Source organism: Oncorhynchus mykiss, chromosome 23 (genome assembly GCF_057628025.1).
Source record: "Oncorhynchus mykiss isolate SJ-2025 chromosome 23, ASM5762802v1, whole genome shotgun sequence".
In the NCBI taxonomy this organism is placed as follows: Eukaryota; Metazoa; Chordata; class Actinopteri; order Salmoniformes; family Salmonidae; genus Oncorhynchus; species Oncorhynchus mykiss.
The window spans coordinates 62,175,788-62,201,500 of NC_143044.1; the positions used below are offsets into that span (position 1 = coordinate 62,175,788).

Consider the following 25,713-nt stretch of genomic DNA (forward strand, 5'->3'; position numbering starts at 1 on the left):
GGAGGGAGGGAGGGAGGGAGAGAGAGGGAGGGAGATGGAAAGAGGGATGGATGGAAGGAGGGAGAGAGAGAGGTATGTAGGTAGGGAGGGAGGGAGAGAGAGAGGGATGGTTGGAGGGAGGGAGAGAGATGGAGATGGAAAGAGGGATGGATGGAGGGGGAGAGAGAGAGAGGTAGGTAGGGAAGGAGAGAGAGAGAGAGATGGAAAGATGGATTGTGAAGAAGTGGGATGGAGGGAGGGAGTGATGGATGGAGAGAGGGATGGAGGGATGATGGAGGGAGGGAGAGAGGTAGGGAGGGAGAGAGATGGGTGGAGGGAGGGAGGGATGATGGAGGGAGGGAGAGAGGGAGAGGTAGGGATGGAGGGAGAGAGATTAATGGAAGGAGAGAGAGGTAGGGAGGGAGAGAGATGGAAAGAGGGATTGAGAAGAAGTGGGATGGAGGGATGGATGAAGGGAGGGAGGGAGAGAGAGGTAGTAGGGGGGGAGAGATGGATGGAGGGAGGGAGGGAAGGATGATGGAGAGAGGGAGAGAGAGGTAGGGAGGGAGGGATGATGGGAGAGAGGGAGAGAGAGAGGTAAGGAGGGAGGGATGATGGAGGGAGTGAGAGAGATGGAGGGAGGGAGAGAGATGGATGGCGGGAGAGAGAGGGAGGGAGAGAGATGGATAGAGGGAGGGATGATGGATGGAGGGAGGAAGAGAGAGGTAGGGAGAGGTAGGGAGGGAGAGAGAGAGAGGTAGGGAGAGAGAGAGAGAGAGAGAGAGATGGATGGATGGATGGATGAAGGTACACTGCCTAGCTCTCAGCAGCCTGAAATATACATTTCCTCCAGAGAATCAGTTTCACCTGGCCTCCCTGGACCTCCTGTCATCGTTAAACACACTTCAGCAGCCTCTGTCCTTGTTATCGAAGAACCTCTACCCCAAACGATCTGTGGGAAGTTAAAGGCATTGCACCAATCCGGAAAGGATTGTCTCAAGTCATGGTGCCTTTGGATGTTAAATAGAAGGTTGTTATGTAATCCTAATGTACGTGTACACTCTTCTAACTGAACCTCCTGACCCCTCCTGGTATGGACCTACTGAACCTGTTAACCCCTCCTGGTATGGACCTACTGAACCTGTTAAACCCTCCTGGTATGGACCTACTGAACCTGTTAAACCCTCCTGGTATGAACCTACTGAGCCTGTTAAACCCTCCTGGTATGAACATGTTAAACCCTCCTGGTATGGACCTACTGAACCTGTTAAACCCTCCTGGTATGAACCTACTGAGCCTGTTAAACCCTCCTGGTATGAACATGTTAAACCCTCCTGGTATGGACCTACTGAACCTGTTAAACCCTCCTGGTATGAACCTACTGAGCCTGTTAAACCCTCCTGGTATGAACATGTTAAACCCTCCTGGTATGGACCTACTGAACCTGTTAAACCCTCCTGGTATGGACCTACTGAACCTGTAAAACCCTCCTGGTATGGACCTACTGAACCTCCTGACCTCTCCTGGTATGGACCTACTGAACCTGTTAAACCCTACTGGTATGGACCTACTGAACCTCCTGACCTCTCCTGGTATGGACCTACTGAACCTCCTGACCTCTCCTGGTATGGACCTACTGAACCTGTTAAACCCTCCTGGTATGGACCAACTGGACCTGTCAAACCCTCCTGGTATGGACCTACTGAACCTGTTAAACCCTCCTGGTATGGACCTGTTAAACCCTCCTGGTATGGACCTACTGAACCTGTTAAACCCTCCTGGTATGGACCTGTTAAACCCTCCTGGTATGAACATGTTAAACCCTCCTGGTATGAACCTACTGAACCTGTTAAACCCTCCTGGTATGGACCTACTGAACCTGTTAAACCCTCCTGGTATGAACCTACTGAGCCTGTTAAACTCTCCTGGTATGTACCTACTGAACCTGTTAAACCCTCCTGGTATGAACCTACTGAGCCTGTTAAACCCTCCAGGTATGAACATGTTAAACCCTCCTGGTATGGACCTACTGAACCTGTTAAACCCTCCTGGTATGGACCTACTGAACCTGTTAAACCCTCCTGGTATGAACCTACTGAACCTGTTAAACCCTCCTGGTATGGACCTACTGAACCTGTTAAACCCTCCTGGTATGAACCTACAGAACCTGTTAACCCCTCCTGGTATGAACCTCCTGAACCTGTTAACCCCTCCTGGTATGGACCTACTGAACCTGTTAACCCCTCCTGGTATGGACCTACTGAACCTGTTAACCCCTCCTGGTATGGAACTCCTGAACCTGTTAAACCATCCTGGTATGGACCTACTGAACCTGTTAAACCCTCCTGGTATGAACCTACTGAACCTGTTAAACCCTCCTGGTATGAACCTCCTGAACCTGTTAAACCCTCCTGGTATGAACCTGTTAAACCCTCCTGGTATGAACCTGTTAAACCCTCCTGGTATGAACCTACTGAACCTGTTAAACCCTCCTGGTATGAACCTACTGAACCTACTGGAGGCCTAGATACTGCCCTCACTATACACTACTGCAGGCCTAGATACTGCCCTCACTATCCACTACTGGAGGCCTAGATACTGCCCTCACTATACACTACTGCAGGCCTAGATACTGCCCTCACTATACACTACTGGAGGCCTAGATACTGCCCTCACTATCCACTACTGCAGGCCTAGATACTGCCCTCACTATCCACTACTGCAGGCCTAGATACTGCCCTCACTATCCACTACTGTAGGCCTAGATACTGCCCTCACTATCCACTACTGCAGGCCTAGATACTGCCCTCACTATCCACTACTGTAGGCCTAGATACTGCCCTCACTATCCACTACTGCAGGCCTAGATACTGCCCTCACTATCCACTACTGTAGGCCTAGATACTGCCCTCACTATCCACTACTGCAGGCCTAGATACTGCCCTCACTATCCACTACTGTAGGCCTAGATACTGCCCTCACTATCCACTACTGTAGTCCTAGATACTGCCCTCACTATCCACTACTGTAGTCCTAGATACTGCCCTCACTATCCACTACTGCAGGCCTAGATACTGCCCTCACTATACACTACTGGAGGCCTAGATACTGCCCTCACTATACACTACTGGAGGCCTAGATACTGCCCTCACTATACACTACTGGAGGCCTAGATACTGCCCTCACTATCCACTACTGGAGGCCTAGATACTGCCCTCACTATCCACTACTGGAGGCCTAGATACTGCCCTCACTATACACTACTGGAGGCCTAGATACTTCCCTCACTATACACTACTGCAGGCCTAGATACTGCCCTCACTATACACTACTGCAGGCCTAGATACTTCCCTCACTATACACTACTGCAGGCCTAGATACTGCCCTTACTATACACTACTGCAGGCCTAGAATCTGCCCTTACTATCCACTACTGCAGGCCTAGACACTGCCCTCACTATACACTACTGCAGGCCTAGATACTGCCCTTACTATCCACTACTGCAGGCCTAGAATCTGCCCTTACTATCCACTACTGCAGGCCTAGATACTGCCCTCACTATACACTACTGCAGGCCTAGATACTGCCCTCACTATCCACTACTGCAGGCCTAGATACTGCCCTCACTATCCACTACTGGAGGCCTAGATACTGCCCTCACTATCCACTACTGCAGGCCTAGATACTGCCCTCACTATCCACTACTGCAGGCCTAGATACTGCCCTCACTATACACTACTGGAGGCGTAGATACTGCCCTCACTATCCACTACTGTAGGCCTAGATACTGCCCTCACTATCCACTACTGTAGTCATAGATACTGCCCTCACTATCCACTACTGTAGTCCTAGATACTGCCCTCACTATCCACTACTGTAAGCCTAGATACTGCCCTCACTATCCACTGATGTAGGCCTAGATACTGCCCTCACTATCCACTACTGTAGTCTTAGATACTGCCCTCACTATCCACTACTGTAAGCCTAGATACTGCCCTCACTATCCACTACTGTAGGCCTAGATACTGCCCTCACTATCCACTACTGTAGTCCTAGATACTGCCCTCACTATACACTACTGTAGTCCTAGATACTGCCCTCACTATCCACTACTGTAAGCCTAGATACTGCCCTCACTATACACTACTGCAGGCCTAGATACTGCCCTCACTATCCACTACTGCAGGCCTAGATACTGCCCTCACTATACACTACTGCAGGCCTAGATACTGCCCTCACTATCCACTACTGCAGGCCTAGATACTGCCCACACTACTGCAGGCCTAGATACTGCCCTCACTATCCACAGAGAAACACAGCAGAAGAACCTGGAAGGAAATGAAATAAGTTGCCCATAGATGTTCCTGTCGTATTCCTCCAAACCAAGGTGAAGTGTGTAACGTGTGAAGATGTGCTTGATGAGGACATCAGCAGCAGGCTCTTCATCTCTCAGGAATACAGACCAGTGTAATGGTCTGGTCTGTGGAAGCATGGCTGATACCCACCTCCCACCCCCCCCCCCCCCACTCACTTCTCTTCTTCCCCAGGACGGTGCACTACGAGGGGGGAAGCTGTGTCCATCCACGCCCGCTCCCTCTGGAGACTGGAGAACCTACGAGTGGCGTGAGTTGAACGACAGATCTCATCTCGCCTCTGGATGACAATGCCGACCTGTCAACACTAGACTCTATAGACTATAAGGGTTCAGGACCAGACCCTGCTGCAGACACGGGGGAGGGGGGTTGTCAACACTATACTTATAGACTATAAGGGTCCAGGACCAGACCCTGCTGCAGACACGGGGAACTTGTCAACACTAGACTCTATAGACTATAAGGGTTCAGGACCAGACCCTGCTGCAGACAAGATTGGGGGAGGGGGGGGGTTGTCAACACTAGACTCTATAAACTATAAGGGTTCAGGACCAGACCCTGCTGCAGACACGGGGGAGGGTGTTGTCAACACTAGACTCTATAAACTATAAGGGTTCAGGACCAGACCCTGCTGCAGACACGGGGGGGGGGGTTGTCAACACTAGACTCTATAGACTATAAGGGGTACAGGACCAGAACCCTGCTGCAGACACGGGGACTGTTAACACTAGACCAGAAACTATAAGGGTTCAGGACCCTGCTGCAGACACGGGGAGGGGGGGGGTTGTCAACACTAGACTCAGAAACTATAAGGTTTAGGACCAGACCCTGCTCAGCAGACACGGGGGGGATGGGTCACACTAGACCAGGGCTATAAGGGTTCAGGACCAGACCCTGCTGCAGACACGGGGAGGGGGGTTGTCAACACTAGAACTCTATAGACTATAAGGGTTCAGGACCAGACCCTGCTGCAGACAGGGGGAGGGGGGGGGGTTGTCAACACTAGACTCTTATAGACGATAAGGGTTCAGGACCAGACCCTGCTGCAGACACGGTTAAGTAAAGGGAGCAAGGGCAAGAGAATGGTTGTGGACAATAAAAGGTCCAAACCAGATCAGAGTCCAGGAGGTACAGACTGGTCAGGCAGACTGGTCAGGCAGACTGGTCAGGCAGGCTCGAGGTCAGGCAGGCAGACTGGTCAGGGCAGGCAGACTGGTCAGGAGACTGGTCAGGCAGACTGGTCAGGCAGGCTCGAGGTCAGGGCAGGCAGACCGGTCAGGGCAGGCAGACTGGTCAGGCAGACTGGTCAGGCAGACTGGTCAGGAGGCTCGAGGTCAGGGCAGGCAGACTGGTCAGGCAGACTGGTCAGGCAGGCTCGAGGTCAGGGCAGGCAGACTGGTCAGGCAGGCAGAGAGAATAGCAAAGGCAGGAGCATGGAACATGCTGGTTGACTTGAAAGAGACAAGACAAACTGGCACAGAGAGACAGGAAACACAGGGATAAATACACTGGTACAGAGAGACAGGAAACACAGGGATAAATACACTGGTACAGAGAGACAGGAAACACAGGGATAAATACACTGGTACAGAGAGACAGGAAACACAGGGATAAATACACTGGTACAGAGAGACAGGAAACACAGGGATAACTACACTGGTACAGAGAGCAGGAAACACAGGAATACTGGCACAGAGAGCAGGACACAGGGATAAATACACTGGTACAGAGAGAACAGGAAACACAGGGATAAATACACTGGTACAGAGAGCATAAAAACACAGGGATAAATACACTGGTACAGAGAGACAGGAAACACAGGGATAAATACACTGGCACAGAGAGACAGAAACACAGGGATAAATACACTGGTACAGAGAGACAGGAAACACAGGGATAAATACACTGGTACAGTAGAACAGGGAAAAAACACAGGGATAAATACACTGGTACAGAGAGTCAGGAAACACAGGGATAAATATAAATGTAATATTATCACTCTATAGACACTGTAATATTATCCCTCTACAGAGACCATTAACTCTCTGACCCCAGCAGTGTAGATCGGGGAGATGTCTCCGTGAGAGGGCAGGGAGATGTCTCCGTGAGAGGGCAGGGAGATGTCTCCGTGAGAGGGCAGGGAGATGTCTCCGTGAGAGGGCAGGGAGATGTCTCCGTGAGAGGGCAGGGAGATGTCTCCGTGAGAGGGCATGGTATTGACTCCTTTTAGACCCTGTATCCTGACCTGGGGTTGTACGTGTGACGGTGTTAATAGAGCTCCCAGTAAGACTGTCTCTGTCAGCAGGGCCCACTGCCAACCGTGGTGTACAGTGTCTCTGTCAACCCCAGTCTGTGGAGAGAAGACGAGCCCTCCTCCCATCCAGAGTCATAGACACACAGACTGTTTGCAGTGAAGTGTCTAATTACAAACAGCATGACAGGAGTCCCCTGATGACACAGAGATGTCTCTCCTTGTTTTGTATCAGGGCTGATTGGACATACTGTAGTGTTCATGGTTTCTGATGAGGACAGGGTTAGGGGTCGAATATACATACTCTGCCCTCTGTAGCCTGTTGGGTTCTGTTGGGTTCTGTTGGGTTCTGTTGGGTTCTGTTGGGTTCTGTTGGGTTGTGTTGTAGCCTGTTGTTTTCTGTTGGGTTCTGTTGGGTTGTGTTCTGTTGGGTTCTGTTGGGTTCTGTTGTGTTGGGTTCTGTTGTGTTCTGTTGGGTTCTGTTGTGTTCTGTTGTGTTCTGTTCTCTTCTGTTGTGTTCTGCTGTGTTGTGTTGGATTCTGCTGGGTTCTGCTGGGTTCTGTTGTGTTGTGTTGTGTTCTGCTGGGTTGTGTTGTGTTCTCTTCTGTTGTGTTCTGTTGTGTTCTGTTCTCTTCTGTTGTGCTCTGCTGTGTTGGGTTCTGCTTTGTTGTGTTGGGTTGTGTTGGGTTCTGCTGTGTTCTGTTGTGTTGGGTTGTGTTTGGTTCTGCTGTGTTCTGTTGTGTTGGGTTGTGTTGGGTTCTGCTGTGTTCTGCTGTGTTCTGTTGTGTTCTGTTGTGTTGGGTTCTGCTGTGTTGTGTTGGGTTCTGCTGTGTTCTGTTGTGTTGTGCTGTGTTCTGTTGTGTTCTGTTGTGTTGGGTTCTGCTGTGTTGTGTTGGGTTCTGCTGTGTTCTGTTGTGTTGTGTTGGGTTGTGTTGTGTCAGACTGACGGTTTGGGGTTATAGATAGTACTGTACATCTACAGGAGAGGACAGTATAGAAATAGGTTTGGGTTATAGATAGTACTGTACATCTACAGGAGAGGACAGTATAGAAATAGGTCTGGGGTTATAGATAGTACTGTACATCTACAGGACAGTATATAAATAGGTTTGGGGTTATAGATAGTACTGTACGTCTACAGGGCAGTATATAAATAGGTTTGGGGTTGTAGATAGTACTGTACGTCTACAGGGCAGTATATAAATAGGTCTGGGGTTATAGATAGTACTGTACATCTACAGGAGAGGACATTATATAAATAGGTTTGGGGTTATAGATAGTACTGTACATCTACAGGAGAGGACAGTATAGAAATAGGTCTGGGGTTATAGATAGTACTGTACATCTACAGGACAGTATAGAAATAGGTCTGGGGTTATAGATAGTACTGTACATCTACAGGAGAGGACAGTATAGAAATAAATCAAATCAAATCAAATGTATTTATATAGCCTCTCTGTCTCTCTCTCTCTCTCTCTCTCTCTCTGTCTCTCTGTCTCTCTCTCTCTCTCTCTCTCTCTCTCTCTCTCTGTCTCTCTGTCTCTCTGTCTCTCTCTGTCTCTCTCTCTCTCTCTCTCTCTCTCTCTCTCTGTCTCTCTCTGTCTGTCTCTCTCTGTCTCTCTGTCTCTCTCTGTCTCTCTGTCTCTCTCTCTCTCTGTCTCCCTCTCTGTAGGTGGAGCGGCAGCCACACCCGCTGGGGTCAACCCTTCCGTCTCCGTCATGTGACCACGGGGAAGTACCTCAGTATCATGGAGGATAAGGGCCTGCTGCTGATGGACAAGGAGAAGGCTGACGTCAAGTCTACTGCTTTCTGCTTCCGCCCCTCCAAGGTACACTTCAGCCTGGCTCAGCCATGCAAACTAATGAACACACACACACACACACACACACACACACACACACACAGAGGCTGGAGTCTCTGGTAGTGAGATGTTGGGTGATGGAAGCTGTGTGCTGCGGTTATATAGAACAGATTGATGTGAAGTGATGGGTTCCTACATCTCCTCTAATGGTTCCTACAGCTCTCTGCATCTAGCTGTCCTCTAATGGTTCCTACAGATCTCTGCATCTAGCTGTCCTCTAATGGTTCCTACAGCTCTCTGCTTCTAGCTGTCCTCTCATGGTTCCTACAGCTCTCTGCATCTAGCTGTCCTCTCATGGTTCCTACAGCTCTCTGCATCTAGCTGTCCTCTCATGGTTCCTACAGCTCTCTGCATCTAGCTGTCCTCTAATGGTTCCTACAGCTCTCTGCATCTAGCTGTCCTCTAATGGTTCCTACAGCTCTCTGCATCTAGCTGTCCTCTCATGGTTCCTACAGCTCTCTGCATCTAGCTGTCCTCTAATGGTTCCTACAGCTCTCTGCATCTAGCTGTCCTCTACTGGTTCCTACAGCTCTCTGCATCTAGCTGTCCTCTAATGGTTCCTACAACTCTCTGCATCTAGCTGTCCTCTACTGGTTCCTACAGCTCTCTGCATCTAGCTGTCCTCTAATGGTTCCTACAGCTCTCTGCATCTAGCTGTCCTCTCATGGTTCCTACAGCTCTCTGCATCTAGCTGTCCTCTAATGGTTCCTACAGCTCTCTGCATCTAGCTGTCCTCTACTGGTTCCTACAGCTCTCTGCATCTAGCTGTCCTCTAATGGTTCCTACAGCTCCCTGCATCTAGCTGTCCTCTACTGGTTCCTACAGCTCTCTGCATCTAGCTGTCCTCTAATGGTTCCTACAGCTCTCTGCTTCTAGCTGTCCTCTACTGGTTCCTACAGCTCTCTGCATCTAGCTGTCCTCTCATGGTTCCTCTCACCTCTCTGCATCTAGCTGTCCTCTACTGGTTCCTACAGCTCTCTGCATCTAGCTGTCCTCTACTGGTTCCTACAGCTCTCTGTCCTCTAATGGTTCCTACAGATCTCTGCATCTAGCTGTCCTCTCATGGTTCCTCTCACCTCTCTGCTTCTAGCTGTCCTCTACTGGTTCCTACAGCTCTCTGCATCTAGCTGTCCTCTACTGGTTCCTACAGCTCTCTGCATCTAGCTGTCCTCTACTGGTTCCTACAGCTCTCTGTCCTGTAATGGTTCCTACAGATCTCTGCATCTAGCTGTCCTCTCATGGTTCCTCTCACCTCTCTGCTTCTAGCTGTCCTCTACTGGTTCCTACAGCTCTCTGCATCTAGCTGTCGTCTAATGGTTCCTACAGCTCTCTGCATCTAGCTGTCCTCTACTGGTTCCTACAGCTCTCTGCATCTAGCTGTCGTCTAATGGTTCCTACAGCTCTCTACATCTAGCTGTCCTCTACTGGTTCCTACAGCTCTCTGCATCTAGCTGTCGTCTAATGGTTCCTACAGCTCTCTACATCTAGCTGTCCTCTAATGGTTCCTACAGCTCTCTACATCTCTGTGCATCTATCTGCCCTCTCCTGCCCCTCTCTTCTCCCTCATGGTTCCTACAGCTCTCTGCCTCTATTAGGGACTCAGCCCTCTCCTGCTCTTCTCTTCTCTCATGGTTCCTACAGCTCTCTGCCTCTATTAGGGACTCAGCCTTCTCCTCTCTCCTCTCTCATGGTTCCTACAGCTCTCTGCCTCTATTAGGGACTCAGCCCTCTCCTCCTCTCTTCTCTCTCATGGTGCCTACAGCTCTCTGCCTCTATTAGGGACTCAGCCCTCTCCTGCCCCTCTTTTCTCTCTCATGGTTCCTACAGCTCTCTGCCTCTATTAGGGACTCAGCCCTCTCCTGCTCTTCTCTTCTCTCTCATGGTTCCTACAGCTCTCTGCCTCTATTAGGGACTCAGCCTTCTCCTTCTCCTCTCTCCTCTCTCATGGTTCCTACAGCTCTCTGCCTCTATTAGGGACTCAGCCTTCTCCTTCCCCTCTTTTCTCTCTCATGGTTCCTACAGCTCTCTGCCTCTATTAGGGACTCAGCCCTCTCCTGCTCTTCTCTTCTCTCTCATTGTTCCCACAGCTCTCTGTCTCTATTAGGGACTCAGCCTTCTCCTGCTGTTCTCTTCTCTCTCATGTTGGTGTGATGAGTTATGACTGTAGGATCAGGAGTGTTGAGGTTGCATTTCTTCAACCAATGACGTGTGTGTGTGTGTGTGTGTGTGTGTGTGTGTGTGTGTGTGTGTGTGTGTGTGTGTGTGTGTGTGTGTGTGTGTGTGTGTGTGTGTGTGTTTGTCATTGTTTCTGTGTTTATTTCAGAGAGAGAGAGAGAGAGGAGGGGTCAGAGCAGGGGTCATTCTGCACTACAGTCTGTTAATAATGAATATATCACATCTAATACATTGCTGGCACTCAGCTGTATTTCATACAGAGAGAGAGAGAGAGAGAGAGAGAGAGAGAGAGAGAGAGAGAGAGAGAGAGAGAGACAGAGACAGAGACAGAGAGAGAGAGAGAGAGAGAGAGAGAGAGAGAGAGAGAGAGAGAGAGAGAGAGAGAGAGACAGAGAGAGAGAGACAGAGAGAGAGAGACAGAGAGAGAAGAGACAGAGAGAGAGAGAGAGAGAGAGAGAGAGAGAGAGACAGAGACAGAGAGAGAGACAGAGAGAGAGAGAGAGAGAGAGAGAGAGAGAGAGAGAGAGAGAGAGAGAGAGAGAGAGAGAGAGAGAGAGACAGAGACAGAGACAGAGACAGAGACAGAGACAGAGACAGAGACAGAGAGAGAGAGAGAGAGAGAGAGAGAGAGAGAGAGAGAGAGAGAGACAGAGACAGAGAGAGACAGAGAGACAGAGAGAGGAGGGGTCAGAGCAGGGGTCATTCTGCACTACAGCCTGTTAATAATGATAATGATTTCATACCGAACTACAACCCCTTGTCCCTTGTATTATAAATGATGTTCATTAATCATCATGTCTCATCTCCATTCCTTCTCCAGGAAAAGCTGGACTTGGGGCCAAAGAAGGAGGTGGATGGCATGGGTGTTCCTGATATCAAGTATGGGGACTCCGTGTGTTATATCCAACATGTGGACACCTGTCTGTGGCTCACCTACCAGGCCATGGACGCTAAGTGTGCACGCATGGGTGGCGTGCAGAGAAAGGTACAGTCTCATCTCCTCTCTGATCCTCTGACCCACAATACAGTACAGCCTGTCCATTAACATACGGTACAGCACATTACTGTCTCATCTCCTCTCTGCTACTCTGACCCACACTACCCCATAATGACATCACAATACCCCTTAATGACATCACAATACCCCATAATGACATCACAATACCCCATAATGACATCACAATACCCCATAATGACATCACAATACACCATAATGACATCACAATACCCCTTAATGACATCACAATACCCCATAATGACATAACAATACCCCATAATGACATCACAATACCCCATAATGACATCACAATACCCCATCATGACATCACAATACCCCATAATGACATAATGACATCACAATACCCCATAATGACATCACAATACCCCATAATGACATCACAATACCCCATCATGACATCACAATGCCCCATAATGACATAATGACATCACAATACCCCATAATGACAACACAATACCCCATAATGAAATCACAATACCCCATAATGACATCGCCATACCCCATAATGACATCACAATACCCCATAATGACATCACAATACCCCATAATGACATCACAATACCCCATAATGACATCACAATACCCCATAATGACATCACAATACCCCATAATGACATCACCATACCCCATAAGGACAAAGCAAAAAAAATGTTTTTAGAAATTCTTGCAAATGTATAAAAAAACACAACTGAAATTTGACATTTAAATAAGTATTCAGACCCTTTACTCAGTACTTTGTTGAAGCACCTTTGGCAGCGATTACAGTCTTGAGTCTTCTTGGGTATGACCCTACACGCTTGGCACACCTGTATTTGGGGAGTTTCTCCCATTCTTCTCTGCAGATCCTCTCAAGCTCTGTCAGGTTGGATGGGGAGTGTTGCTGCACAGCTATTTTCAGGTCTCTCCAGAGATGTTTGATCGGGTTCAAGTCCGGGCTCCGGCTGGGCCACTCAAGGACATTCAGAGACTTGTCCAAAGCCACTCCTGCATTGTCTTGGCTGTGTGGTTTGAGTCGTTGTCCTATTGGAAGGTGAACCTTCACCCCCCCCCAGTCTGAGATCCTGAAAACCCTGGAGCACCACCATGCTTCACCGTAGGGATGGTGCCAGGTTTCCTCCAGACGTGATGCTTGGCATTCAGGCCAAAGATTGGTGGTTTTTGCTCTGAAATGCACAGTCGGACTCCAATCCACAGTCGGACTCCAATCAAGTTGGAGAAACATCTCAAGGATGATCAATGTTAACAGGATGCACCGAATCTCATAACAAAGGGTCTGATTATGTAAATAAGGTATTTCCGTTTTTCATTGTTTTTTATACATTTCCAAACATTTCTAAAACACAGTTTATTTTTTATTTTTTTAGCTTTGTCATTATGTGGTATTGTGTGTAGATTAATTAATTAGGAACATTTGTTAAATGTAATCTATTTTAGAATAAGGCTGTAACGTAACAACATGTGGGAAAAGGAGTGGACATCAGCCTGCAGCATCATCAGAAGATCTAAAACACAGCCTGCGTCCCAACTTCAACCCTATTAACATTAGTGCACTTCATAGGGCACTACTTCTGACCAGGGCTCATAGGGCTCTGATAAAAAAAAGTGGTGCACTTCATAGGGAATAGGTATAGGACCCTGCCGAGTCCCCAGTCAATCAATCAAATCAAATGTATTTATAAAGCCCTTCGTACATCAGCTGATATCTCAAAGTGCTGTACAGAAACCCAACCTTAAACCCCAAACACCCGCCAATGCAGGTGTAGAAAGTTATCTAGTCTATAGAGAGGATACTGTAGGGCCCAGCCTGGTCCCCAGGAGAAGGTGTCTGGTCTCAGCTCGTCTCCATGGTTTCCTCAGCCGGTCGACTAACATCCCGGCGTCTAGCAGGAGCAGTTATGACTCACAGACTTTTATAAATGTCTTCCTAACGAGCTCTTCTCAATCAGCTCCAGGCTGTCTCGCTGGAATTAAACCATTAAGCTACGCTTATATCATATAATTAAAGCCATTAGGCTAAGCTAACCGTGTCAGAAACACACTCATTCTGATGAATAAAACCATTAGCATTATTATGCTAAGCTAACAGTGTCAAAGAGCCAGCCGTTCTGTCTCCCTGTTTGCGGATGTGACATTTATCAATTCAGCCAGATGGGTTTTCAGTGAGGGACATGTTCTGATGAGAGAGGTTCAGTTTAACCTCTGAGTCGTGTGAATTTGTAGTGCGGTGTAATGATGTTTTGGGCGTAGCCATCATGCTAAGCTAACTGTGTCAGAAACCTCCCGTTCTGTCTCAATGCTAAGCTAACAGTGTCAGAAACCTCCCGTTCTGTCTCAATGCTAAGATAACAGTGTCAAAGATAACAGTCAGAAACCTCCCATTATGTCTCAATGCTAAGCTAACAGTGTCAAAGATAACAGTCAGAAACCTCCCATTCTCTCTCAATGCTAAGCTAACAGTGTCAAAGCTAACCGTGTCAGAAAACCTCTCCCGTTCTGTCTCAGCGTCTGCAGAACGTGACAATGTGTCTGTTTCAGGCCATCATGCACCACGAGGGTCACATGGACGATGGGTTGACCCTGTCCCGCTCTCAACACGAGGAGTCCCGTACCGCACGGGTCATACGCAGTACCGTCTTCCTGTTCAACCGATTCATCAGGTGGGGACACACCGTACACACTCCTCTAGGTGGAACATGGGGACACACACTCCTCTAGGTGAAACATGGAGACACACAGTACACACTCCTCTAGGTGAAACATGGGGACACACACTCCTCTAGGTGAAACATGGGGACACACAGTACACACTCCTCTAGGTGGAACATGGAGACACACAGTACACACTCCTCTAGGTGAAACATGGGGACACACAGTACACACTCCTCTAGGTGAAACATGGGGACACACAGTACACACTCCTCTAGGTGAAACATGGGGATACACAGTACACACTCCTCTAGGTGAAACATGGGGATGCACAGTACACACTCCTCTAGGTGAAACATGGGGGGACACACTCCTCTAGGTGAAACATGGGGACGTCAGCTCAATGGGGATACACAGTACACACTCTTCTAGGTGAAACATGGGGACGTCAGCTCAATGGGGATACACAGTACACACTCTTCTAGGTGAAACATGGGGACGTCAGCTCAATGGGGATACACAGTACACACTCCTCTAGGTGAAACATGGGGATACACAGTACACACTCCTCTAGGTGAAACATGGGGATACACAGTACACACTCCTCTCGGTGAAACATGGGGATACACAGTACACACTCCTCTAGGTGAAACATGGGGATACACAGTACACACTCCTCTAGGTGAAACATGGGGATACACAGTACACACTCCTCTAGGTGAAACATGGGGATACACAGTACACACTCCTCTAGGTGAAACATGGGGACACACAGTACACACTCCTCTAGGTGAAACACAGACATACAGTATACTACACAGATACAGTAGACTACACAGACAGATACAGTATACTACACAGACACTGCATGATGTGTTGCTTGTCCTGTGGAAACCTTGAATTTACACTTAAGTTGGATCAATCGAACCGTTGGATCAATATGTGAAATGAGACATTTTACACTTTACATCTGAGTCAACGTCTTCTTCTATCTGTGTTCCAGGGTATCTGGACACCCTCAGTAACGTCTCTCTCTCTGTGTTCCAGGGGTCTGGACACCCTCAGTAACTTCTCTCTCTCTCTGTGTTCCAAGGGTCTGGACACCCTCAGTAACTTCTCTCTCTCTCTGTGTTCCAGGGGTCTGGACACCCTCAGTAACCTCTCTCTCTCTGTGTTCCAGGGGTCTGGACACCCTCAGTAACTTCTCTCTCTCTCTCTGTGTTCCAGGGGTCTGGATACCCTCAATAACGTCTCTCTCTCTCTCTCTGTTCCAGGTGTCTGGACACCCTCAGTAACGTTTCTATCTGTGTTCCAGGGTATCTGGATACCCTCAGTAACTTCTCTCTCTCTCTGTGTTCCAGGGGTCTGGATACCCTCAGTAATGTCTCTCTCTCTGTGTTCCAGGGGTCTGGACACCCTCAGTAACTTCTCCCTCTCTCTGTGTTCCAGGGGTCTGGATACCCTCAATAATGTCTCTCTCTCTGTGTTCCAGGGGTCTGGACACCCTCAGTAACTTCTCTCTCTCTCTCTGTTCCAGGGGTCTGGACACCCTCAGTAACGTCTCTCTCTCTCTCTCTCTCTGTGTTCCAGGGGTCTGGACACCCTCAGTAACGTCTCTCTCTCTCTCTGTGTTCCAGGGGTCTGGACACCCTCAGTAACGTCTCTCTCTCTCTGTGTTCCAGGGTATCTGGATACCCTCAGTAACTTCTCTCTCTCTCTGTGTTCCAGGGGTCTGGACACCCTCAGTAACGTCTCTCTCTCTGTGTTCCAGGGGTCTGGACACCCTCAGTAACGTCTCTCTCTCTGTGTTCCAGGGGTCTGGACACCCTCAGTAACGTCTCTCTCTCTGTGTTCCAGGGGTCTGGACACCCTCAGTAACTTCTCTCTCTCTCTGTGTTCCAGGGGTCTGGACACCCTCAGTAACGTCTCTCTCTCTGTGTTCCAGGGTCTGGACACCCTCAGTAACGTCTCTCTCTGTGTTCCAGGGGTCTGGACACCCTCAGTAACGTCTCTCTCTCTCTCTATATTCCAGGGGTCTGGACACCCTCAGTAACATCTCTCTCTCTCTATGTTCCAAGGGTCTGGACACCCTCAGTAACATCTCTCTATATTCCAGGAGTCTGGACACCCTCAGTAATGTCTCTCTCTCTCTCTGTGTTCCAGGGGTCTGGACACCCTCAGTAACTTCTCTCTCTCTCTGTGTTCCAGGGGTCTGGACACCCTCAGTAACGTCTCTCTCTCTGTGTTCCAGGGTCTGGACACCCTCAGTAACGTCTCTCTCTATGTTCCAGGGGTCTGGACACCCTCAGTAACGTCTCTCTCTCTCTCTCTCTCTCTCTCTCTCTCTCTCTGTGTTCCAGGGGTCTGGACACCCTCAGTAATGTCTCTCTCTCTCTATATATTCCAGGGGTCTGGACACCCTCAGTAACATCTCTCTATATTCCAGGGTATCTGGATACCCTCAGTAACTTCTCTCTCTCTCTGTGTTCCAGGGGTCTGGATACCCTCAGTAATGTCTCTCTCTCTGTGTTCCAGGGGTCTGGACACCCTCAGTAACTTCTCCCTCTCTCTGTGTTCCAGGGGTCTGGATACCCTCAATAATGTCTCTCTCTCTGTGTTCCAGGGGTCTGGACACCCTCAGTAACTTCTCTCTCTCTCTCTGTTCCAGGGGTCTGGACACCCTCAGTAACGTCTCTCTCTCTCTCTCTCTCTCTCTCTCTGTGTTCCAGGGGTCTGGACACCCTCAGTAACGTCTCTCTCTCTCTCTGTGTTCCAGGGGTCTGGACACCCTCAGTAACGTCTCTCTCTCTCTGTGTTCCAGGGTATCTGGATACCCTCAGTAACTTCTCTCTCTCTCTGTGTTCCAGGGGTCTGGACACCCTCAGTAACGTCTCTCTCTCTGTGTTCCAGGGGTCTGGACACCCTCAGTAACGTCTCTCTCTCTGTGTTCCAGGGGTCTGGACACCCTCAGTAACGTCTCTCTCTCTGTGTTCCAGGGGTCTGGACACCCTCAGTAACTTCTCTCTCTCTCTGTGTTCCAGGGGTCTGGACACCCTCAGTAACGTCTCTCTCTCTGTGTTCCAGGGTCTGGACACCCTCAGTAACGTCTCTCTCTGTGTTCCAGGGGTCTGGACACCCTCAGTAACGTCTCTCTCTCTCTCTATATTCCAGGGGTCTGGACACCCTCAGTAACATCTCTCTCTCTCTATGTTCCAAGGGTCTGGACACCCTCAGTAACATCTCTCTATATTCCAGGAGTCTGGACACCCTCAGTAATGTCTCTCTCTCTCTCTGTGTTCCAGGGGTCTGGACACCCTCAGTAACTTCTCTCTCTCTCTGTGTTCCAGGGGTCTGGACACCCTCAGTAACGTCTCTCTCTCTGTGTTCCAGGGTCTGGACACCCTCAGTAACGTCTCTCTCTATGTTCCAGGGGTCTGGACACCCTCAGTAACGTCTCTCTCTCTCTCTCTCTCTCTCTCTCTCTCTCTCTCTGTGTTCCAGGGGTCTGGACACCCTCAGTAATGTCTCTCTCTCTCTCTATATTCCAGGGGTCTGGACACCCTCAGTAACATCTATCTCTCTATGTTCCAAGGGTCTGGACACCCTCAGTAACATCTCTCTATATTCCAGGGGTCTGGACACCCTCAGTAACGTCTCTCTCTCTGTGTTCCAGGGGTCTGGACACCCTCAGTAACGTCTCTCTCTCTCTCTCTCTGTGTTCCAGGGGTCTGGACACCCTCAGTAACGTCTCGCTCTCTCTGTGTTCCAGGAGTCTGGACACCCTCAGTAACGTCTCTCTCTCTCTTTGTTCCAGGGGTCTGGACACCCTCAGTAACGTCTCTCTCTCTCTCTCTCTCTGTGTTCCAGGGGTCTGGACACCCTCAGTAACGTCTCTCTCTCTCTCTGTTCCAGGGGTCTGGACACCCTCAGTAACGTCTCTCTCTCTCTCTCTCTCTGTGTTCCAGGGGCCTGGACACCCTCAGTAACGTCTCTCTCTCTCTGTGTTCCAGGGTATCTGGACACCCTCAGTAACGTCTCTCTCTCTCTGTGTTCCAGGGGTCTGGACACCCTCAGTAACATCTCTCTCTCTCTGTGTTCCAGGGATCTGGACAACCTCAGTAACGTCTCTCTCTCTCTCTCTCTCTGTTCCAGGGGTCTGGACACCCTCAGTAACGTCTCTCTCTCTGTGTTCCAGGGATCTGGACAACCTCAGTAACGTCTCTCTCTCTCTGTGTTCCAGGGGTCTGGACACCCTCAGTAACGTCTCTCTCTCTCTGTGTTCCAGGGGTCTGGACACCCTCAGTAACGTCTCTCTCTCTCTGTGTTCCAGGGGTCTGGACACCCTCAGTAACGTCTCTCTCTCTCTGTGTTCCAGGGGTCTGGACACCCTCAGTAACGTCTCTCTCTCTCTGTGTTCCAGGGGTCTGGACACCCTCAGTAACGTCTCTCTCTCTCTGTGTTCCAGGGGTCTGGACACCCTCAGTAACGTCTCTCTCTCTCTCTCTCTGTGTTCCAGGGGTCTGGACACCCTCAGTAACGTCTCTCTCTCTCTCTGTGTTCCAGGGGTCTGGACACCCTCAGTAACGTCTCTCTCTCTGTTCCAGGGGTCTGGACACCCTCAGTAACGTCTCTCTCTCTCTCTCTGTGTTCCAGGGGTCTGGACACCCTCAGTAACGTCTCTCTCTGTGTGTTCCAGGGGTCTGGACACCCTCAGTAACGTCTCTCTCTCTCTGTGTTCCAGGGGTCTGGACACCCTCAGTAACGTCTCTCTCTCTGTGTTCCAGAGGTCTGGACACCCTCAGTAAAAAAGGAAAGACCTCGACACTCGACCTGCCAATCGAGTCGGTCAGTTTGAGTCTGCAGGATCTGATTGGCTACTTCCAGCCTCCTGACGAGCACCTGGAGCACGAGGACAAGCAGAACCGCCTCCGAGCCCTAAAGAACCGACAGAACCTCTTCCAGGAAGAGGTAGAGAACAAAGAGCATGCTGGGGGTTATATTCGACACCATCACAAAACAGCCATTTACTTACTTAGGCCTCATCGTGCCAAGTGGTGCGTAAAGCCTTGATAAAGTCCCTCCATCTCTTCCTGTCCGGGGATATTTTAGTGTTTCACTCTAGAGAGCAGTCAGAACACTGCAGATCACATCCCTGTTTCTCCTGTTAGAGAGCAGTCATGACACTACAGATCACATCCCTGTTTCTCCTGTTAGAGAGCAGTCAGAACACTGCAGATCACATCCCTGTTTCTCTGTTAGAGAGCAGTCATGACACTACAGATCACATCCCTGTTTCTCTGTCTCTCCTGTTAGAGAGCAGTCATAACACTACAGATCACATCCCTGTTTCTCTGTCTCTCCTCTTAGAGAGCAGTCAGAACACTGCAGATCACATCCCTGTTTCTCCTGTTAGACAGCAGTCATGACACTACAGATCACATCCCTGTTTCTCTGTCTCTCCTGTTAGAGAGCAGTCATGACACTGCAGATCACATCCCTGTTTCTCTGTCTCTCCTGTTAGAAAGCAGTCATGACACTACAGATCACATCCCTGTTTCTCTGTTTCTCCTGTTATTGAGCAGTCATGACACTGCAGATCACATCCCTGTTTCTCTGTCTCTCCTGTTAGAGAGCAGTCATGACACTACAGATCACATCCCTGTTTCTCTGTCTCTCCTGTTTTTGAGCAGTCATGACACTGCAGATCACATCCCTGTTTCTGTCTCTCCTGTTAGAGAGCAGTCATGACACTACAGATCACATCCCTGTTTCTCCTGTTAGAGAGCAGTCATGACACTACAGATTACATGCCTGTTTCTCCTGTTACAGAGCAGTCATGACACTACAGATCACATCCCTGTTTCTCCTGTTAGAGAGCAGTCATGACACTGCAGATCACATCCCTGTTTCTCTGTCTCTCCTGTTAGAAAGCAGTCATGACACTACAGATCACATCCCTGTTTCTCTGTCTCTCCTGTTAGAGAGCAGTCATGACACTACAGATCACATCCCTGTTTCTCCTGTTATTGAGCAGTCATGACACTGCAGATCACATCCCTGTTTCTCTGTCTCTCCTGTTAGAGAGCAGTCATGACACTACAGATCACATCCCTGTTTCTCTGTCTCTCCTGTTTTTGAGCAGTCATGACACTGCAGATCACATCCCTGTTTCTGTCTCTCCTGTTAGAGAGCAGTCATGACACTACAGATCACATCCCTGTTTCTCCTGTTAGAGAGCAGTCATGACACTACAGATTACATGCCTGTTTCTCCTGTTAGAGAGCAGTCATGACACTACAGATCACATCCCTGTTTCTCCTGTTAGAGAGCAGTCATGACACTGCAGATCACATCCCTGTTTCTCTGTCTCTCCTGTTAGAAAGCAGTCATGACACTACAGATCACATCCCTGTTTCTCTGTCTCTCCTGTTATTGAGCAGTCATGACACTACAGATCACATCCCTGTTTCTCTGTCTCTCCTGTTAGAGAGCAGTCATGACACTACAGATCACATCCCTGTTTCTCTGTCTCTCCTGTTATTGAGCAGTCATGACACTGCAGATCACATCCCTGTTTCTGTCTCTCCTGTTAGAGAGCAGTCATGACACTACAGATCACATCCCTGTTTCTCCTGTTAGAGAGCAGTCATGACACTACAGATTACATGCCTGTTTCTCCTGTTAGAGAGCAGTCATGACACTACAGATCACATCCCTGTTTCTCCTGTTAGAGAGCAGTCATGACACTACAGATCACATCTCTGTTTCTCTGTCTCTCCTGTTAGAGAGCAGTCATGACACTACAGATCACATCCCTGTTTCTGTCTCTCCTGTTAGAGAGCAGTCATGACACTACAGATCACATCCCTGTTTCTCCTGTTAGAGAGCAGTCATGACACTACAGATCACATCCCTGTTTCTCTGTTAGAGAGCAGTCATGACACTACAGATCACATCCCTGTTTCTCTGTTAGAGAGCAGTCATGACACTACAGATCACATCCCTGTTTCTCTGTCTCTCCTGTTAGAGAGCAGTCATGACACTACAGATCACATCCCTGTTTCTCTGTTAGAGAGCAGTCATGACACTACAGATCACATCCCTGTTTCTCTGTTAGAGAGCAGTCATAACACTACAGATCACATCCCTGTTTCTCTGTTTCTCCTGTTAGAGAGCAGTCATGACACTACAGATCACATCCCTGTTTCTCTGTCTCTCCTGTTAGAGAGCAGTCATAACACTACAGATCACATCCCTGTTTCTCTGTCTCTCCTGTTAGAGAGCAGTCATGACACTACAGATCACATCCCTGTTTCTCTGTTTCTCCTGTTAGAGAGCAGTCATAACACTACAGATCACATCCCTGTTTCTCTGTTTCTCCTGTTAGAGAGCAGTCATGACACTACAGATCACATCCCTGTTTCTCTGTCTCTCCTGTTAGAGAGCAGTCATGACACTACAGATCACATCCCTGTTTCTCTGTCTCTCCTGTTAGAGAGCAGTCATAACACTACAGATCACATCCCTGTTTCTCTGTTTCTCCTGTTAGAGAGCAGTCATGACACTACAGATCACATCCCTGTTTCTCTGTTAGAGAGCAGTCATGACACTACAGATCACATCCCTGTCTCTCCTGTTAGAGAGCAGTCATAACACTACTGATCACATCCCTGTTTCTCCTGTTAGAGAGCAGTCATGACACTACAGATCACATCCCTGTTTCTCTGTCTCTCCTGTTAGAGAGCAGTCATGACACTACAGATCACATCCCTGTTTCTCTGTCTCTCCTGTTAGAGAGCAGTCATAACACTACAGATCACATCCCTGTTTCTCTGTTTCTCCTGTTAGACAGCAGTCATGACACTACAGATCACATCCCTGTCTCTCCTGTTAGAAAGCAGTCATGACACTACAGATCACATCCCTGTCTCTCCTGTTAGAAAGCAGTCATGACACTACAGATCACATCCCTGTTTCTCTGTTTCTCCTGTTAGAGGGCAGTCATGACACTACAGATCACATCCCTGTCTCTCCTGTTAGAGAGCAGTCATGACACTACAGATCACATCCCTGTCTCTCCTGTTAGAGAGCAGTCATGACACTACAGATCACATCCCTGTTTCTCTGTCTCTCCTGTTAGAGAGCAGTCATGACACTACAGATCACATCCCTGTTTCTCTGTCTCTCCTGTTAGAGAGCAGTCATAACACTACAGATCACATCCCTGTTTCTCTGTTTCTCCTGTTAGACAGCAGTCATGACACTACAGATCACATCCCTGTCTCTCCTGTTAGAAAGCAGTCATGACACTACAGATCACATCCCTGTCTCTCCTGTTAGAAAGCAGTCATGACACTACAGATCACATCCCTGTTTCTCTGTTTCTCCTGTTAGAGAGCAGTCATGACACTACAGATCACATCCCTGTCTCTCCTGTTAGAGAGCAGTCATGACACTACAGATCACATCCCTGTTTCTCTGTTTCTCCTGTTAGAGAGCAGTCATGACACTACAGATCACATCCCTGTCTCTCCTGTTAGAAAGCAGTCATGACACTACAGATCACATCCCTGTTTCTCCTGTTAGAGAGCAGTCATGACACTACTGATCACATCCTTGTTTCTCTGTTAGAGAGCAGTCATGACACTACAGATCACATCCCTGTTTCTCTGTCTCTCCTGTTAGAGAGCAGTCATGACACTACAGATCACATCCCTGTTTCTCTGTTAGAGAGCAGTCATGACACTACAGATCACATCCCTGTTTCTCTGTCTCTCCTGTTAGAGAGCAGTCATGACACTACAGATCACATCCCTGTTTCTCTGTTAGAGAGCAGTCATGACACTACAGATCACATCCCTGTTTCTCTGTTAGAGAGCAGTCATGACACTACAGATCACATCCCTGTTTCTCCTGTTAGAGAGCAGTCAGAACACTGCAGATCACATCCCTGTTTCTCTGTTAGAGAGCAGTCATGACACTACAGATCACATCCCTGTTTCTCCTGTTAGAGAGCAGTCAGAACACTGCAGATCACATCCCTGTTTCTCTGTTTCTCCTGTTAGAGAGCAGTCATAACACTACTGATCACATCCCTGTTTCTCCTGTTAGAGAGCAGTCATAACACTGCAGATCACATCCCTGTCTCTCCTGTTACAGAGCAGTCATGACACTACAGATCACATCCCTGTTTCTCCTGTTAGACAGCAGTCATAACACTACTGATCACATCCCTGTTTCTCTGTCTCTCCTGTTAGAGAGCAGTCATGACACTACAGATCACATCCCTGTTTCTCTGTCTCTCCTGTTAGAGAGCAGTCAGAACACTGCAGATCACATCCCTGTTTCTCTGTCTCTCCTGTTAGAGAGCAGTCATGACACTGCAGATCACATCCCTGTTTCTCCTGTTAGAGAGCAGTCATAACACTACTGATCACATCCCTGTTTCTCTGTCTCTCCTGTTAGAGAGCAGTCATGACACTACAGATCACATCCCTGTTTCTCTGTCTCTCCTGTTAGAAAGCAGTCATGACACTACAGATCACATCCCTGTTTCTCTGTCTCTCCTGTTAGAGAGCAGTCATGACACTACAGATCACATCCCTGTTTCTCTGTCTCTCCTGTTAGAGAGCAGTCATGACACTGCAGATCACATCCCTGTTTCTCCTGTTAGAGAGCAGTCATGACACTACTGATCACATCCCTGTTTCTCTGTCTCTCCTGTTAGAGAGCAGTCAGAACACTGCAGATCACATCCCTGTTTCTCCTGTTAGACAGCAGTCATGACACTACAGATCACATCCCTGTTTCTCCTGTTAGAGAGCAGTCATAACACTACTGATCACATCCCTGTTTCTCCTGTTAGAGAGCAGTCATGACACTGCAGATCACATCCCTGTTTCTCCTGTTACAGAGCAGTCATGACACTACAGATCACATCCCTGTTTCTCCTGTTAGACAGCAGTCATAACACTACTGATCACATCCCTGTTTCTCTGTCTCTCCTGTTAGAGAGCAGTCATGACACTACAGATCACATCCCTGTTTCTCTGTCTCTCCTGTTAGAGAGCAGTCAGAACACTGCAGATCACATCCCTGTTTCTCCTGTTAGACAGCAGTCATGACACTACAGATCACATCCCTGTTTCTCTGTCTCTCCTGTTAGAGAGCAGTCATGACACTGCAGATCACATCCCTGTTTCTCTGTCTCTCCTGTTAGAGAGCAGTCATGACACTACAGATCACATCCCTGTTTCTCCTGTTAGAGAGCAGTCATAACACTACTGATCACATCCCTGTTTCTCCTGTTAGAGAGCAGTCATGACACTACAGATCACATCCCTGTCTCTCCTGTTAGAGAGCAGTCATGACACTACAGATCACATCCCTGTTTCTCTGTCTCTCCTGTTAGAGAGCAGTCATGACACTACAGATCACATCCCTGTTTCTCTGTCTCTCCTGTTAGAGAGCAGTCATGACACTACAGATCACATCCCTGTTTCTCTGTCTCTCCTGTTAGAGAGCAGTCATAACACTACAGATCACATCCCTGTCTCTCCTGTTAGAGAGCAGTCATAACACTACAGATCACATCCCTGTCTCTCCTGTTAGAGAGCAGTCATGACACTACAGATCACATCCCTGTTTCTCCTGTTAGAGAGCAGTCATAACACTGCAGATCACATCCCTGTTTCTCTGTCTCTCCTGTTAGAGAGCAGTCAGAACACTACTGATCACATCCCTGTTTCTCCTGTTAGACAGCAGTCATGACACTACAGATCACATCCCTGTTTCTCCTGTTAGAGAGCAGTCATAACACTACTGATCACATCCCTGTTTCTCTGTCTCTCCTGTTAGAGAGCAGTCATGACACTACAGATCACATCCCTGTTTCTCTGTCTCTCCTGTTAGAGAGCAGTCATGACACTACAGATCACATCCCTGTTTCTCTGTCTCTCCTGTTAGAGAGCAGTCATGACACTACAGATCACATCCCTGTTTCTCCTGTTAGAGAGCAGTCATGACACTACAGATCACATCCCTGTTTCTGTCTCTCCTGTTAGAGAGCAGTCATGACACTACTGATCACATCTCTGTTTCTCCTGTTAGACAGCAGTCATGACACTACAGATCACATCCCTGTCTCTCCTGTTAGAAAGCAGTCATGACACTACAGATCACATCCCTGTCTCTCCTGTTAGAAAGCAGTCATGACACTACAGATCACATCCCTGTTTCTCTGTCTCTCCTGTTAGAGAGCAGTCATGACACTACAGATCACATCCCTGTTTCTCTGTCTCTCCTGTTAGAGAGCAGTCATGACACTACAGATCACATCCCTGTTTCTCTGTCTCTCCTGTTAGAAAGCAGTCATGACACTACAGATCACATCCCTGTCTCTCCTGTTA

The 25,713-nt window shown here is 48.5% G+C and overlaps 1 protein-coding gene across 9 annotated transcripts in view; it reads left to right on the top strand.

Annotated features, from left to right (window-relative positions):
• ryr2a (ryanodine receptor 2a (cardiac)) overlaps positions 1-25,713 on the top strand; it is a 368,722-nt gene that overhangs the window by 19,191 nt on the left and 323,818 nt on the right. For 4 of the 9 annotated variants that reach the window (XM_090217869.1, XM_090217870.1, XM_090217871.1 and 1 more), the window contains exons 6-10: positions 4,528-4,603; positions 8,277-8,433; positions 11,462-11,626; positions 14,195-14,316; positions 19,090-19,273. In XM_090217869.1, the coding sequence (XP_090073995.1) occupies positions 4,528-4,603; positions 8,277-8,433; positions 11,462-11,626; positions 14,195-14,316; positions 19,090-19,273 (704 nt within the window). Of the gene's footprint in view, positions 1-4,527; positions 4,604-8,276; positions 8,434-11,461; positions 11,627-14,194; positions 14,317-19,089; positions 19,274-25,713 lie in introns of those variants that run through there. The other 5 variants (XR_016491186.1, XR_016491187.1, XM_090217867.1 and 2 more) reach the window with 2 other exon arrangements.